At 40.3% G+C, this 15,209-nt stretch overlaps 1 protein-coding gene and 2 pseudogenes across 2 annotated transcripts in view; all 3 read right to left on the bottom strand.

Annotated features, from left to right (window-relative positions):
• SPPL2A (signal peptide peptidase like 2A) overlaps positions 1-4,976 on the bottom strand; it is a 70,850-nt gene extending 65,874 nt beyond the window's left edge. For both annotated transcript variants that reach the window (XM_020980145.2, XM_020980182.2), the window contains exon 1: positions 4,663-4,976. In XM_020980145.2, coding sequence (XP_020835804.1) covers positions 4,663-4,728 — 66 coding nt within the window. In that variant the 5' untranslated portion in view covers positions 4,729-4,976. The remainder of the gene's footprint in view (positions 1-4,662) is intronic.
• A 2,759-nt stretch (positions 4,977-7,735) lies between these two features.
• On the bottom strand, positions 7,736-8,293 carry LOC110203979 (gametocyte-specific factor 1 pseudogene; annotated as a pseudogene).
• A 2,371-nt stretch (positions 8,294-10,664) lies between these two features.
• Positions 10,665-13,473, bottom strand: LOC110206958 (HAUS augmin-like complex subunit 2 pseudogene; annotated as a pseudogene).
• Between the last annotated feature and the right edge of the window lie 1,736 nt (positions 13,474-15,209).

Below are 15,209 nucleotides of genomic sequence, written 5' to 3'. Positions count from 1 at the left end.
GGAAAGTGGGGGGAAGGTGAGAGGAAATGAGTAAACTTTACTCTCATCAGATGTGGCTTAAGGAGAGAATAACACACACATTCAATTTGGTATGGAAATCTATCTTACCCTATAGGAAAGTAGAGGGGGAAGGGGATAAGACAGGGAGGCGGTGATAGAAGAGAAGGCAGATTGGGAGAGGGAGTAATCAGAAGCAAACACTTTTGAGGAGGGACAGGGTCAAAGAAGAGAACAAAATAAATGGGGGGGGAGGAGAGAACAGAATAAATGGGGGGCGGGATAAGATTGAGGGAAATATAGTTAGTCTTTCACAAAATGACTATTATGGAAGTGTTTTGCATGACTACCCATGTATAACCTATATCAAACTGCTTGCCTTCTCAATGAGGGTGGGTGGGGAGGGAAGAGGGAAGAGAAATTAGAAGTTTTAAAAATGAATGTTAAAAATTGTTTTTGACATGCAATTGGGAAATAAGATACACAGGCAATGGGGTATAGAAATCTATCCTGCCCTATAGGAAAACAGAAGGGGAAGGGGATAAGAGAAGGGGGGGGATGACAGAAATGAGGGCATACTGGAGGAAGGGGTAATCAGAATGCACACTACCATGGGGTGGGAGGAAGGGAGAGATGGGGAGAAAATTTGGAACTCAAAATCTTGTGGAAGTGAATGTTGAAAACTAAAAATAAATAAATAAACTGGAGGGGAAAAAGAAAGAAATGATGAGCAGGTGAGCTTCAGAAAAACCAGAAAGTCTTACATGAACTGATGCTGAGTGAAGTAAGCAGTACCAGGAGAACATTGTGCTAGTAACAGTCATACTGTGCAATGATCAACTATGATTTACTTAGCTCTTCTCAGCAATATAATGATCTAAGACATTTTCAGAAAGACTCATGATGGAAAATGTGGTTCACATCCAGAGAGAACTGATAGAGTCTGAATGCAGATCAAAGCATATTATTTTCACTTTGTTGTTGTTGTCTTTTTTACATTTTCCTTTGTTTCTTCTTTCACAACATGATTAATATAGAAATATGTTTTACATGACTGCACATGTATAACCTATATCAGATTGTTTTCCATCTGGGGGGGGGAGAAGAAAAAGGGAGAAAAATTTGAAACTCAAAATCTTTCAAAAAAGGAATGTTGAAAATTGTCTTTATATATAATTTGAAGAAATAAAATATTATTAAAGCAAAAGAAAAGGTATGAAGAAGGAAAACAAAGTAACTTGGGATCAACAAGAAATATAGTATAAATAAAGAGAAGCATAGAAAGATTTACATGATTTGATGCAGTCAAGAAAACAATATAGAGAATGACAACAATATAAACTGAAAGAACACAAAACAATCAAATGTGAATGTTGGAAAATTATAAAAAAAAACCAAAAAACAAACCATAGCTCTAAAAAGAGGTGGAAGACACCCCTACCCTATTCTCTGTAGAGGTGGGAGATCAATAGGTATGGTATTTAACCCATATTTTAAGATTTTTTTGATATACTGCTCAGTTTTACTGACATTTCTCTCTTCTTTTTTGTTTAAAACATTATATATATATATATATGTATATGTATATATATATATATATATATATATATATATATATATATATATATATATTTAATATGAGATGGTTCTGGAAGGGGGATTTTGGGTGATGTAAAAAACTCCCAAAAGATATTAAAGTGTATTTTTTCAAGTACAGTAAATAACATAAAGCAGGGAGAAAATGGTACCTGCTGAGCAAAGACTACAGGATGCAAATGCTTCAAAGAACCACCTTATTTGAATTTCATATTGGATAGAGTCCCGGGCCTGCAGTCACGAAGATCTGAGTTCAAATTCTGCCTCAGACAGACACACACTTGCTGTGGGAACCTGGGCAAGTCACTTAACCTCTGTTTACTTTAGTTTCCTCAACTGTAAAACAGAGATAATAATAGCACCTATCTCCCAGCATTTTTGTGAGGAACAAATAAGATAATGTCTGTAAAAAGTCCTTAGCACGCTGCCTGGCACACAGTAGGTGCTACACAAATTCGTATCCCCTTCCCTTACTCTTCCCTCTCTTCAAAGAGTCAGAAGAAAGAGAAGGCAGAAAGTAATTAGGGGACATAAAAGGAAAAATGTAAAGTGAAGTACAAGAAACTTATTAAAGAATAATAAGAATAAGGGGCAGCTAGGTAGCGCAGTGGATAGAGCACTAGCCCTGGATTCAGGAGGACCTGAGTTCAAAAGCGGCCTCAGACACATGACACTTACTAGCTGTGTGGCCCTGGGCAAGTCACTTAACCCCATTGCCTAGCCAAAAAAAAAAAAAGAAAAAGAATAATAATAAGATTACTATTAAAGGATTTTTAAAGAATAATAAGGAAAAATCTACAAACCATGGGGATATAGGAAGGAGGCCAAGAGAAGGGCAACAGAGAACCTGACAGGAGAAATAAAGGTGTCAAAGGTGGAAAAGAAAGGAGAAATTTCAAGTAAGTCACAGAGGACTAATTAAAACCAAGCAAATATAGTGAAAATCATAAAATGACTAGAAATGCATAAGAAGTGGAAGGTAGGATATTGCAGCCTACTGGCCTCTGAGGCACAAGCAGGAAAATGGAAGAGAAATGGAATTAAAAATGTTTTATAGGGAATTGTGTTGAGGATTTGGGGGGGGTTGCTGTATTGGGGCAAAAACTGTAAATATATTTTATTTTTTAAAAAATATACTTTAAAAAGTTTTTAAAACCTATCAAAGGTCACATGAAAAGGTATAAAATAATACTATGAAAAATATCAAGAGCCAGAGAACACAGGGGAATTACATACTATTTGTAAGATATTTTGTAACTATACTTAGTATACAGGAATGTATACTCTCCCTCATTAGACTGTCAGTTCCTTGAAGACTATATATATACATATACATTTATAAACAATATACATGTATGTACACAGATGTGTATATATACATACACATACACATTCACTAATGCCACCAAAGGTCTCCCCAAAATAAAAGGCCACATTTTAAATAACAATATTATTCTAGTATTTTCAAATGTTTCAAATAATAGAACATCACAATCTCCAAAAGGGTATTAAGAGTAACATGGTAGATGTGAGTAGGTTGCAATAACATAAGGAACATAGTTCAAAGACTAGGGAGAAAGGAATGTCTTGGAGAAATAATTGTTAGAAAAAGATGGGCTGATGATTTTGTAAGGATGAATATCACTGGACAGCCCTAGTGATTTCTCTCAATATTCTCTCAATATCAGAAGAAAGGGAGGAAGTCGATAGCACCCCCAGTCGTGGAAGTTACAGCAAGTCAAAAGTTGCAGAGGATGGGCCAGTAGGTATGGGTTATGATCTGCACCATTAAAAGATCATTCAAATTAATGAGGTCATAAATCCACTTTAGTATTTCCCCCCAAAGACTTTCAGATATTTCACCTCATTTATATTTCTCATATAGCACAGAATACTTATTAGTACACAAGCATAAACTTGTGGAATTTAATTTATCCATTAATTATGAACCTTTACCACAACAAATGCTAACACATAAGCCTTTCACCAGTGTTAGTTTTAATTGAGCTAGACCTTATCAATATAGATTTGATATTTTAAAAATTAGTAAAACAGTATCCAGAAAAAATGTTTTCTGCAAGGTCTGCAGTATAAACCACTTACTAGTACATTCAAAGGCTAATTTAAAGAGGATTGGATTAGATAACCTTCCTTCTAGCTTTAAATCTATGATCACATATCCTATTTAAAGTTACACTGCTGTAAACTTATGAAGCGTCAAAATGAAACCTGAAACTAAAACAAAACTGAAATCATCGTACTAGCTTTGTGACCATTTCAAGTTTGAACTGCCGCTCCACGCAGTGATTTCGTTTCCTTTAAGTTATACAAAAGAAGTGTAATAAATGACATTGTAACAAAGCTCTGGAACAGTCTAATGCTCTACTTTAATGTCACTAATTTATGGAGAGAAGGGAAAAAAATTACCAAGTGCCTGTTTGCACAACTAAAACCCAATATATGTGGAAGTTAAACACTCTGGGAATGTCTAACTCTAGGGGTAGGGTGGAAGGATATTAAAGTTGTTCCCTAACGGGTACCTAACTCTTCGCAGTCCCGGGGGCAATAAATCACTGCTCGAAATAACATAGAGAATTGTAGAGGGGAGCAAGAATCAAGGGAAATGAGAGGGAGAAGGGAAGCTCCACCTACACCTTACCGGAGGGGTGGGGGTGGGGGTTGGGGTTTTAAGGCATTCCAGGAGACAGCAAGTAAAGAAGTGGCATAATACAGACGGAAAGAGGAAAAGAAACAGAGAAGACGGGAGGGTGGTTAGGGAAAGGAGGGGAATAGGAGGAGGGAGGGGAGGAATGAAAGGCAGAAGAAAGGGAATGGAAGGAAAGGGAAACGGGGATAGAAAGAGGGGAGGAGGGAAAGGGGGAAGAGGGAAAGCAAATACAAGGAGGGGAATGCAGGGCAGCCTGGGCGGAGGGAAAAGGAGGAAAGAAGGGGAGGAGGGAAGGGAGGGAAATCTGGGGGCATCCTCAGCCACGCCCTACGGCTCGGCCCGGGAAGGCCAAATGGGAGGGAGCCAGAGCTCGGTGGCCGCCCCGGCCGCCGCTCCCTTACCATCCTTAGCAGAAAGCCCCAGAGCAGGGCGGCCGCGGCCGGGAGCAGCCACCTCTTCGGCCTCATCCTCCTCGGCCCCTGGAGCGTCGGTTCCAGAGACCGTGGCTGCCACTCGGACCCGGCTCGGAGGAGGCCGGCTCCGGCCCGGTCCACTCCACTTCCTTCCGGCTCGGACTCTAGGGGGGTGGCTGAAATCTGCGGGGCCCCTGCGGTGGAGCGGACCGAGACTTCCGCCCCGACGTGTCCAGCGGGGGCGGGGCGGGGGTGGATGGGAGGGATAGGGAGGACTGGAGGAAAGTCCCCACGCTTGGCTACGCCCTGTGGGCGGGTTCCGGTGGGGAGGGGCGTGGCTGCAGAGGATGGGCGGAGCTGTCACTTCTGACCTCTTACTCCCCAGCCTTTCCTTTTGCGTTCCTCTTTTGGACAGTTTTGTACCCTCATAACCAACTCTCTCCTTTGTGGTCTGCCCCACATTCCCTTCAAGCCCTGTCCTAGTCCCCACACTCCTAATTTCTCTCTGGCCGAAATTAAAATTGTACTTTCTAGAACTTGAGGGCATGACCTCTCCAGAAATTCCCCGCAGCAGTAGAGCCTCGGATGCCTCCATTAGTACTCACTCATTTTTCACCTAGTAATGGAAAAGGTTACTGTGGTAGCTCGGGCGAAAGCTTTGGACTTGGCATGAGAGGACTTGGGTTTGAATGCAGACCGACTGTGTGATTTTGGCCAAGCTGTAGGCTTCACTTCCCTCACCTGTCAAATGAGATTAATAATACCTTTACTATCCAATAGCAATAAGTAGCTCTCACATAGCATTTGAAAGCTTATAAAGAACTTTACACATGTGATTACATGAACTAGTCAGAGTCATTACTGTGAAAGGTACCTCCCAGCCACCTCAGCCAGCAGCCTAGGCAATTTTTTCTCTTCTCTCTCACTCCCCATACTCAAGCAACATCCAAGTCCTCTGACCTATATCTAATTAGTGGTCAAGTCATTTCCAACCCCATAACATCTCTCCTATATGCCCCTTTTTCTTTTCTCATACTGCAACCACCTTGATGGATGCAACCCCCATCCTAAAGTGTAGTTCCCATATCACTCCCTATTCAACAAACTTCAGTGGCTTTCGGTTACCTCCAGGATTAATTTATAAAATCTTCTGATTCTCAAAGCCCTTTATAATCTGGCTCTTTCCTACCTTTCCATTCTTACACCTTACCCTCCTCTACATACTAAGATCCAGGGGGCAGCTAGGTGGCACACTGGATAGCGTACCGGCCCTGAAGTCGGAGGACCTGAGTTCAATCGGCCTCAGGCACATAACACTTACTAGCTGGGTGACCTTGGGGAAGTCACTTAACCCCATTGCCTAACCCCCCCAAAAACAACAAACAAACAAACATACTAAGATCCAGGGAAGATAGCCTCTTCTCTGTTCCTTAAACAAGATACTCCATCTCTCTATTGTGGTCATTTTCACTGGCTGACACCATGCCTGGAATTCTCTTCTTCCTCATCTCCACCTCTTAGCTTTCTTCAAGTCCCAACTAAAATTACACTTTCTACAGGATGCCTTTCTCAATGCTCCTTAATGCCAGTGCCTTACCTCTGAGAATACTTCCATTTAATATATATGCATCATATAATATTTATGTATACATACATACGTATGTATAAATGTGTCATACACATCTTGTTTGTGCATAGTTATTTGCTTGTGATCTCCTCCATTACTGTGATCTTGAAAACAAGGACTTGTTCTTTTCCCTTTTTCTTCAGATCCTCAGTGCTTTGTCACACTATATGCCTGGAATATAGTAGGCACTTAATAAATGCTGTTTGACTGACATAAATAATGACTAAGGTAGGATCTGAATTTAGCAATTCCCATCTCTAAGTCCAGAACTCTATTCACTGAACCACATAGTTCCCTGGTTTATTGTTAAGTGTCAAAGGAGAAGGAATCTAAAGAAGCTTTAAAGTCCTATATACTAATTATTATTGTTGCCAGATGTGTGATATTGAGCAAGTCATGTAATCTTTTTGAGCCACAGTTTCCTTATTTGAAAAAAAATGGGGGGCAGCTAGGTGGCACAATGGATAGAGCACCGGCCCTGAAGACAAGAGGACCTGAGTTCAAATCCAGCCTCAGACCAAACACTTAACACTTAATAGCTGTGTGACCCTGGGCAAGTCACTTAACCCCAATTACCTTAAAAAAAATGGGGACAATATATGAGACTCACCATACCTTCCAAACTGGTTGGAAGAGTAGTAAGGAGGTGTTAATGGGAGATCATCTGGTCGCTCAGGCTGGAACTTAAAAGATAGCAATACTATGTATGTCTGTGTGGGAGGGGCTAACATTCATTTATCAATTCATACAACTGCTAGGATGCACAATGGTTAGAGCTAAGTCTGAAGTCAGGGAAGGCCTGAATTCAAATTTGACCTCAGATACCATCTGACTCTGGGAAAATAATTTAACCTCTATTTGCCTCAGTTTCCTCAACTGAAAAATGAGGATAATTATAGAACCTATATCACCGGGTCTTTGTGAAGATCAAATGAGATAATATCTGCAACATACTTAGCACAATGCCTGGCATATAGTAGGCACTATATAAATGCTGCTGCTGTTGTTATTGTTGCTACTAATGGACAATTGCGCTGGGAGAGATTCAAAGTTTAGATAATGGGCCATTAGCCACCAGAAACTTACATTTTAGTAGTCTGCAAGTATGAGAAATCTACAAAGCAGAAAATATGAGAATAGGTGCCCTCAGCTGGTACTTAAGCCAGATTTGTGAATTTAGTTGATTCTCATTAATCAATTCCTCTCAACAAACATTTGTTACATCTCATCAATGTACAGTTTGAGCCATTGGGGATACAAAAAAAAAAGAAAAAGTTTCTGCTCTCAAGGAGTTTGTATCCTATTCTAATCAAACCCCTGTTATTGTTTTCACTTGTGTCTGACTCTTATTTTTATTTTTTTCAGAGCCGCAGACAGTTAATCTTTCCAAAATGAGATTAGGAAGAGAAATGAAGAAACCACTGGTAGTAAGTAGTAGGAGGCAAAAGTGTCTTCTTGGGTCTGTCATTTGATGAAATGGATTTTCAGTTACTGTGCATTTCCATTGCTTTTCCATGTATTACACATGGCAGAGACTTGGGAACCCACATGCCTGAAGCCAGGTTACTCTTATGTTCCACAACTACATTCTCCACAGGGCTGTTATTGCCACTGAAATTATCAGTGCCCCAGATGAAGATAGTGTTAGACTGCTCCCGCAAATCTTTGTCTCAGTCTTCATCACAAGGAGGGCATTGCTATGTGTTCACAATCAGAATCTCCAATCTGTAGTTCCTGAATTGGCTAACATGCAGCTTTTATCATTGGAGTTTGAGATAAAGCTTGAGATGTCATGGCTGATTTCAGTCCAGAGGGATCTTGGTGGCAAGCTTTAAGAAGACAGGTAGCCAATTTGTTTGCAACAACAGGGTGCTTCTTTCTGCATTTGATCAGATGATAACGGAACCTGCAGGCCCTAATCTGATGATTTTTATTATGTGGTCCTTATATAAGCTTCTCTGGATCTAAAGAAGCAACACAATTGTTACCCATATCTGCAGCGAAAAGGAAGCAGACCCAAGTGCTCTCTCAAAGCTGTGATTCAGGGAACCAGAAGTAGAATCCACCAAAAGACTTCGACTCAACAAAACAGAGTCAAACTCAGAGCCCAGCTGCATGCTTTTGTTGTTTCATTTTAGAATCATGGACGTTGCTATGTAATTCCCTGAAAGTAATCCAGCCTATTTGCCTGTTTTCTTATTCCTATTCAGTTCTGGGCCCAGTTAGTCATCTTTCTGTCAAGATGTGTGAATTAATGAACTATTTCAATGGACTGATTGCCCACCCAACTGCATCATCTACTTGGATGAAGAATATTGTACTGTTAAGCCACGCTAACAGTTTGGAGTGGTTGTGAATTTTGCTATGGTAGCCATGAAATGGGTATTTGTTGTTATTATTGAGTCATTTCAGTCATGCCTGATTCTCCATGACCCTATTTGGGTTTTTTTTTCTTTCTAACAGTCAAGTTGAGAAGCATTTATGAGGCACTTACTATATGCCAGGCACAGTGCTAAGCTCTGAGGATACAAAGAAAGGCAAAAATAAGTCCCTGCCCTAAAGGAGATGACAATCTAATGGAAGAGAGCTCACAATTACTGTACAGAGTAGAGATTTACAATTTTATGTGCTTTCTTCTTTTTCTGTTCCTCTTTGTATGGAGAAATGTTCATGTTTGTTAATTTTATTAAGTTCATAATAATAAAATTTTAAAAAACAAACAGGCGTACAGAAACTGATATGCAACAGATACACATAAAAATCATCTAACTCAATAAATCTTAATCACATGGAGAAAGATCCTGATACTGTGATATTTAGAGACAAAGACTGATGTTAAGGTATCCTGGAAATAATGGGTTTTATTTTGTCAAGATATTAGGAGACACCCTGTTTTCCAGAGCTAAGGCCCAGCAAGCAAGCTGTGTTCTGAGCTTGGCATAACAACAATCCTTTGCCTTCACCCTCTGGATGATCTCACCCTCTGGCAAAATCACATAATTATTGTATTGCTTGGACCAGCACCAGGTTTTCTCTGAGCTTGGACAAGCACCGGACAAGTACCCCTGTTCCGGTCATGAAGCCATACTCTGAATCAAACCTGTCTCATTACTGCTGTTGTCACTCATTGTCAGGGCTACAGCTCATTTTGTAGCCATTAGTATAAGTATTGAGATCTCCCCACGATGCCTCAGGTCCTCCTCAGTAGGGGCAGGGCCCCAGCACATCTCTAGATCCCCTCCTTGCTTGCAAGCCATTTTCCTCACTTCGAAATTAAACTTCTGTTTGATTCCTGACTCTCCTGTCGCTAGCCTGCTTTATTCAGCTCTGGTCACCCATAGGTTAGAGGTTGATTCCATCCAGTTGATAGTTTTAAGATGAATAATAACAGAAATAATTATGGTCAAAACTATTAAATTTCAACATGTGATTGCTCATTAATTTACCAGGAAAAATTTTCAAGAAAGTGATTGGGTTCAATTGCTAAATACTTTATACTCCACATTGTGTAGTAAAGTCGCCTGCTACAAGGAGGTGTTGTGAGCCTACATACAGTTAGCATATTTATAAATGGAATCATCTGCAAAAATGGGTAAGTAGATGCTGAGCTATAAAGGTAAACATCAGAACTGCAGAAACACACCCGTTTCTTTTTATTTAATAAAACAGAGAACCAAAAATATGAGAGGACAGTTATGGCACTAGTAGGACTGCATGTAGTCTGAAATAATTCTTGGCAGCACTTCCCAGCTTGGCACCTCATTCTTGTCCCTTTTCTCTTAGTCTCACTTGTTTCTAGTTCCTTTCTTCTGAGATGACTATCCCTTTAGACCTGCCAGGGCCAACTGCCAACCTATTCAGCCTTTATTCTTCTCGCTCAGGGACTAAGAGGTTGCTGATATCCCATGAGGCAAATCCAAAAGCATTATAGGCAATGTCAGATTCAAGAAGCTTTCCTAATTCTGGAGCTTTTTGTTTGTAAAGATTTTCACTATTTTGGATGGTCTGCTGTGCGTATAGTAACTTGTATGTTATTGTATATGTATGTAATTGCTGTCTTGCCATGTCCAAGTGCCACCAGTGAGAATGAAATGCACTCTTCTGTATGTTAATATCTCTTATTCCATTCAGGTGAAAAAAAAGAGGTAAAATCAGCATTGATCGCGATCAACCCCAAATAAAACTAAGAAAAAGAGGTTTAATGAATACAATTAGCAAGAAAGCCTATAAATTTTCCCATTTTAGTCAATTACCAATGGACATCAGTCATACACATAAGTAAACAAAAATAAAATAGTCAGTGGTCACTTGGTATCAAGAATCAGCTGGCTCTGAGTTCTGGACTAAAAATGTAGAAGGGGGATTACAGTCTCATGTTTTGTTTTTTTTTTAAGAGACCTCCAGAAAATATTTTGGTGATAGAAGAAGAAATTTCCTTTTATTGCTCTTTCCACTTAAGTATATTTTCTATCAGTTCCTCTGTCTTTCCAGCCAAGACACTCATTTTTGTCAAAGCGCTATCCATATTTTTCAAACTAGTGTCTAAACAAGGAATGTTTCATATGGTCTCAATATGGGCTTCTAGTTTCTGAGTGAACATCACTGCCAGTCCAGCAATTGTACCACCTACCAGTGGCAAATGGCTTCTATAGGCAATTTCTCCTGGCACAGGGGCTTCATCAGTCGATGTCTGAGGGCCCTCAGTACAGTCTCCAAGTGCCGATTCATCTTTGCAGAATCTCACTCTTTTGAGCTAGAAAGGAGGAACAACATTTGCTGTATCCTTTTCTAGTGTGAAGAGGTCAGTTTCCAAGGTCTTCTATCTAATTTTGGCTTGCATATCTTTAATCTGTTTGATTCTGGAGAAGTTTACAAAAAATATGAATCTTACATGAATCTAATATGTCCTGAGTGATGAGCCCTGTAGGCCAACAGTAGCCCCAAGGTGGTTGAGGAGGTCTCCAGGACCCAAGGGTTGGCAGCCACCTCCACTAGCCATCTTTCCCTGCCCAGGGGCTAGCCCATTTGGGGTTTTCTTGGCAAAGATACTGGAGTATCTCTGGTGTGTCCCCATTTTACAGATGAAGAACTGAGGCAAACAGGGTTAAGTGACTTGTCCAGGTTCATACAGCTAGCAAGTGTCTGAGGCTGGATTTTAACTCAGGTCTTCCTGACTCCAGAATCAATGCTCTATCCACGGCACCACTTACCTGCCCCTCCCCCCAATCAAACCCCAAAGAGGCTGATAAAACAGAGTAACAATTGTTCTAATTCATAATGAAAAAAGTAGCTTTCCAATAACCTGGATCCTTTTGCCTGCTGATTAGAAAGTTTTCTTTTTCTTCTAAGTAGGATTTTTTTTTCCTGAAAACCAAACCCTAATATTTTATTTGTGGTTTCAGAGCAAAGGGAATTGAGTAATCCTAATGGAACAGATAGTACCATAAAACCTTACAACCAGAAGCACTCATCTAACTTTAGGAACAGACTTACTGAATGAATTGAATAATCAAGTTGGTTCCCTTGGAACAATTCTGAGTGAACACTGACAAAGTCATAATATTCAACTCTCCTTTGTCTAATATTTTTTAATTAGTCATCCTAATTTTCTGGTGCAGGCTGTCTTCATCTCATGCCTAGACTACTATAATGGGCATGTAGTAGTCTCGTTGGTCTCTCTGCCTGGTCTCCCCACTCCAGTCCATCCTCCATTCAGCTTCCAAAGTGATTTTCCTAAAGTGCAAGTCTGATCATGTCACCTTCCAACTCAACACTCCAGTAGTTTCCTACTATCTCCAGGATTAAGCACAAAATCCTGTGTTTGACTTTTAAAGCCCTTCACAACCTGCCCCCTTCTTACTTTACAGACTTCTTATATTTATTTCACTCCAGGTATTCTATAATCCACTAATTATAGACTGGCGTTGACCTCCTTGTTTCTCATACTTCAATTCCATTCATTCCCTGGTGCTTGAAATGTTTTCTCTCCTCATCTGGGCCTTTTGACTTCCTTGTCTTCCCTAAAATCCCAGCTCAAATCCCCCTTCTGAAAGAGAATTTTCAGAGCAGTCTCACTTCAATGCTTTCCCTATGAGATTTCTTCCAATTTATCACACATACAATTTCTATATTTATTTTATGTATGGAATTTGTATGTTGTCTCTTCCATTAGAATGGGAGCTCCTTGAGGGAAGGGAGGGTCTATTTTTGTCTTTCTTTGCATCTCTAGTACTTAGCACTATGCCTGGCACAAAACAAGTATTTAATAAATGCTTGTTGACTTGACTCATAAGAGAGCAAAGCCCAGCTACAACATTATTTTACTTTATTTTAGTTATCTTTCAAATTGATAGCTTCTTTTTTAGCACTCTTGTCAAGACTCAACAACCTTACAAACAACCTTACAAAACACCTCTTAGGGTAGGTGTGTTACTTTTGTAACTTTCATTTCATCCAACCTATGGGGTTGATAAGAGACCCAAGGGTGTGGTGGGTTGGGAGCTGGCCTTGGAGTCAGGAAGACTAGTGTTCAAATCAAGCCTGTAACACACCGTTTGCTCTCTAGCCAAGGGCAAGTCACTTCATCTACTCATGCCTGAGGCAACTTCTCTGAGACTATAAATTGCAGAGCAGCTACAAATTTGCTTTGCCAGAATCTTTTCACTTAGAGTTCCCCATACCAATAAAATCATAGGCCAGGACTTCCCCTCTCCACTTCCTCACACCATCCTCCCCACTCTACCTGCCATGTTGATTTTGATTCTTATTGGATTCAATGTAGTGGGGTCGTCCATAAATACTGAGGATACAATCTATTAGGAGCCTGAAGTTTATCTATTCACTGAATACAGTGATGATCAAATGATAGTGAATATGCCTTGGAAAGTGCTATATAAAAGGAAAGACTCATTATTTTCCCAGACTATCAGTACTGACAAGAGTCTACTTAATATCTCTTCTCTTTTCCCTCTCTGGATGGTATACAATTATAAATAAAAGGTTCTTTTTTATTGGTTTCATAATTATCATTTAAAGGGGTACATTTTTCTGTGAATGCTATTTTTTTCATTATGTTATAAGCGAACTTCAATAATTCTCATTGATGTCAGTACTGGACACTTTCCAATATAACTTACCCATGCCTTTTTATCCCATGCAATTTTTGCATGCATCCTTCTATAAATCCTCAACAGAGACTCTATCCAGTGTACTAGAAGCCTTTTCATATTTTCTGGCAACCAGCATAGTACTCGAAGTGTCCATTTCTTATTCCTCATGTGTAAGTGTTCCCTTTTTTTTTTTTTTAATCTCATCACTTCTCAAATTACTGTTCAGGAATAAATGGTCCACTTTGTGATCTAGACAGCAATAGTTCTCCAAGTGTGGTCCAACCTAGGGAGTCCCTGAGACTCCATGGAGTCAAAACTAGTTTAATAATAATAATAGTAAGATGTTATTTGCCCATTAAAATTCTCTTCCCTTTTCCAACTACATATCTGTGTGAGGCCAGATTTTCTTTAGATAATTCAACTAAAACATATCAAAATAGATTGAATGAAAAAGCAGGTATAAGCATCCAGTTACCTTCTCTTAAGCCAGACATTAAAGATATGTGCAAAAATATGTGAAACAGGAGGTGGAGCCAAGATGGTGGAGTAAAAGCAGTGACTTGCTTGAGTTCTCCCCGAAACCTCTCCAAATACCTGTAAAAAATAGCTCTAAATAAATTCTAGAACAGCAGAACCCACAAAAAGACAGAGTGAAACAAATTTTCAGCCCAAGAAAACCTGAATGATTGATTGGAAAGGTCTAATGCACCTGGCTGGGAGAGGAATGCAGTTCAGTGTGGGAGAGCAGGCAAAAACCAGGCCTCAGGGAACCTGGAACAGGCCTCAGGGGACTGAATCACAGGCAGCTGGTAGTTTCCAAATTTCTCAACCCACTAACACTAAAGACAACTTAGAAGGTCAGTAGGAAAAGTCTGTGACTGCGATGAGAGAGAAGCTCAGTCCCAACCCCAGTCCCCAAGCATGGCCCTGGGGTGGCGGCTGCTTCCAGAGCTCCTGGCTCACAGAATGAGGGGGAATCAAGTGGCTAATCAGAGGGGGGATCTCTTTGCTGATGCTGAAGCAGGATTCTCTTGCTTTGCCTATGCTTAGATCTGGGTCACAGTTCTGGGTGGTGGTCCTGGGGCCATGAGGAGTTCTGGTGTGGTGGAGCTTGTAGTGGTGATACAGAGATAATCCTCCTCACAGTTCCAAGGCAGAAAAGAGTGCTTGTGGTCACTCATAGACCAGAGCACAGGCCAGAAAAGAGTAAACACTTTGCCCTTGATCATAGCACCTTGGAAGAACTGAAAATTTACAGGTCCCTAGACCTGCACAGCTACACAAAACCCCCAAAGCTTGGGACAATACATTCTCCACATTGGAAGCAGACTACTACCTTAACAAAGAGTTTAAAACTCAAGTAATTGGCTGGGATAATGAGCAAACTGTGCAAAAAAAGTCAGACCATAGCATCTTTCTTTGGTGACAAAGTTCAAAGCATATAACCAGAAAAAGACAACAAAATCAAAGCTCCTACATTCAAAGCCTCCAAGAAAAATATGAATCAGTCCCAGGCCATGGAAGAACTCAAAAAGGATTTTGAGAACAAGCAAGAGAAGTAGAGGAAAAACTGGGAAGAGAAATGAGAATGATGCAAGAAAAATCATGAAAAACAAGTCAACAGCTTGCTAAAGGAGACCCCCCCCAAAAAAAACCTGAAGAAAATACACCTTAAAAAATAGACTAATCCAGGGGCAGCTAGGTGGCACAGTGGATACAGCACCAGCTCTGGAGTCAGGAGGACCTGAGTTCAAATCTGGTCTCAGACACAAAACACTCACTAGCTGTGTGACCCTGGG

The sequence above is a fragment of the Phascolarctos cinereus genome, unplaced genomic scaffold, assembly GCF_003287225.1.
Source record: "Phascolarctos cinereus isolate Bilbo 61053 unplaced genomic scaffold, phaCin_HiC Scaffold_3;HRSCAF=262, whole genome shotgun sequence".
NCBI lineage: Eukaryota > Metazoa > Chordata > Mammalia > Diprotodontia > Phascolarctidae > Phascolarctos > Phascolarctos cinereus.
This window is presented reverse-complemented; position numbering and strand designations above follow the sequence as displayed.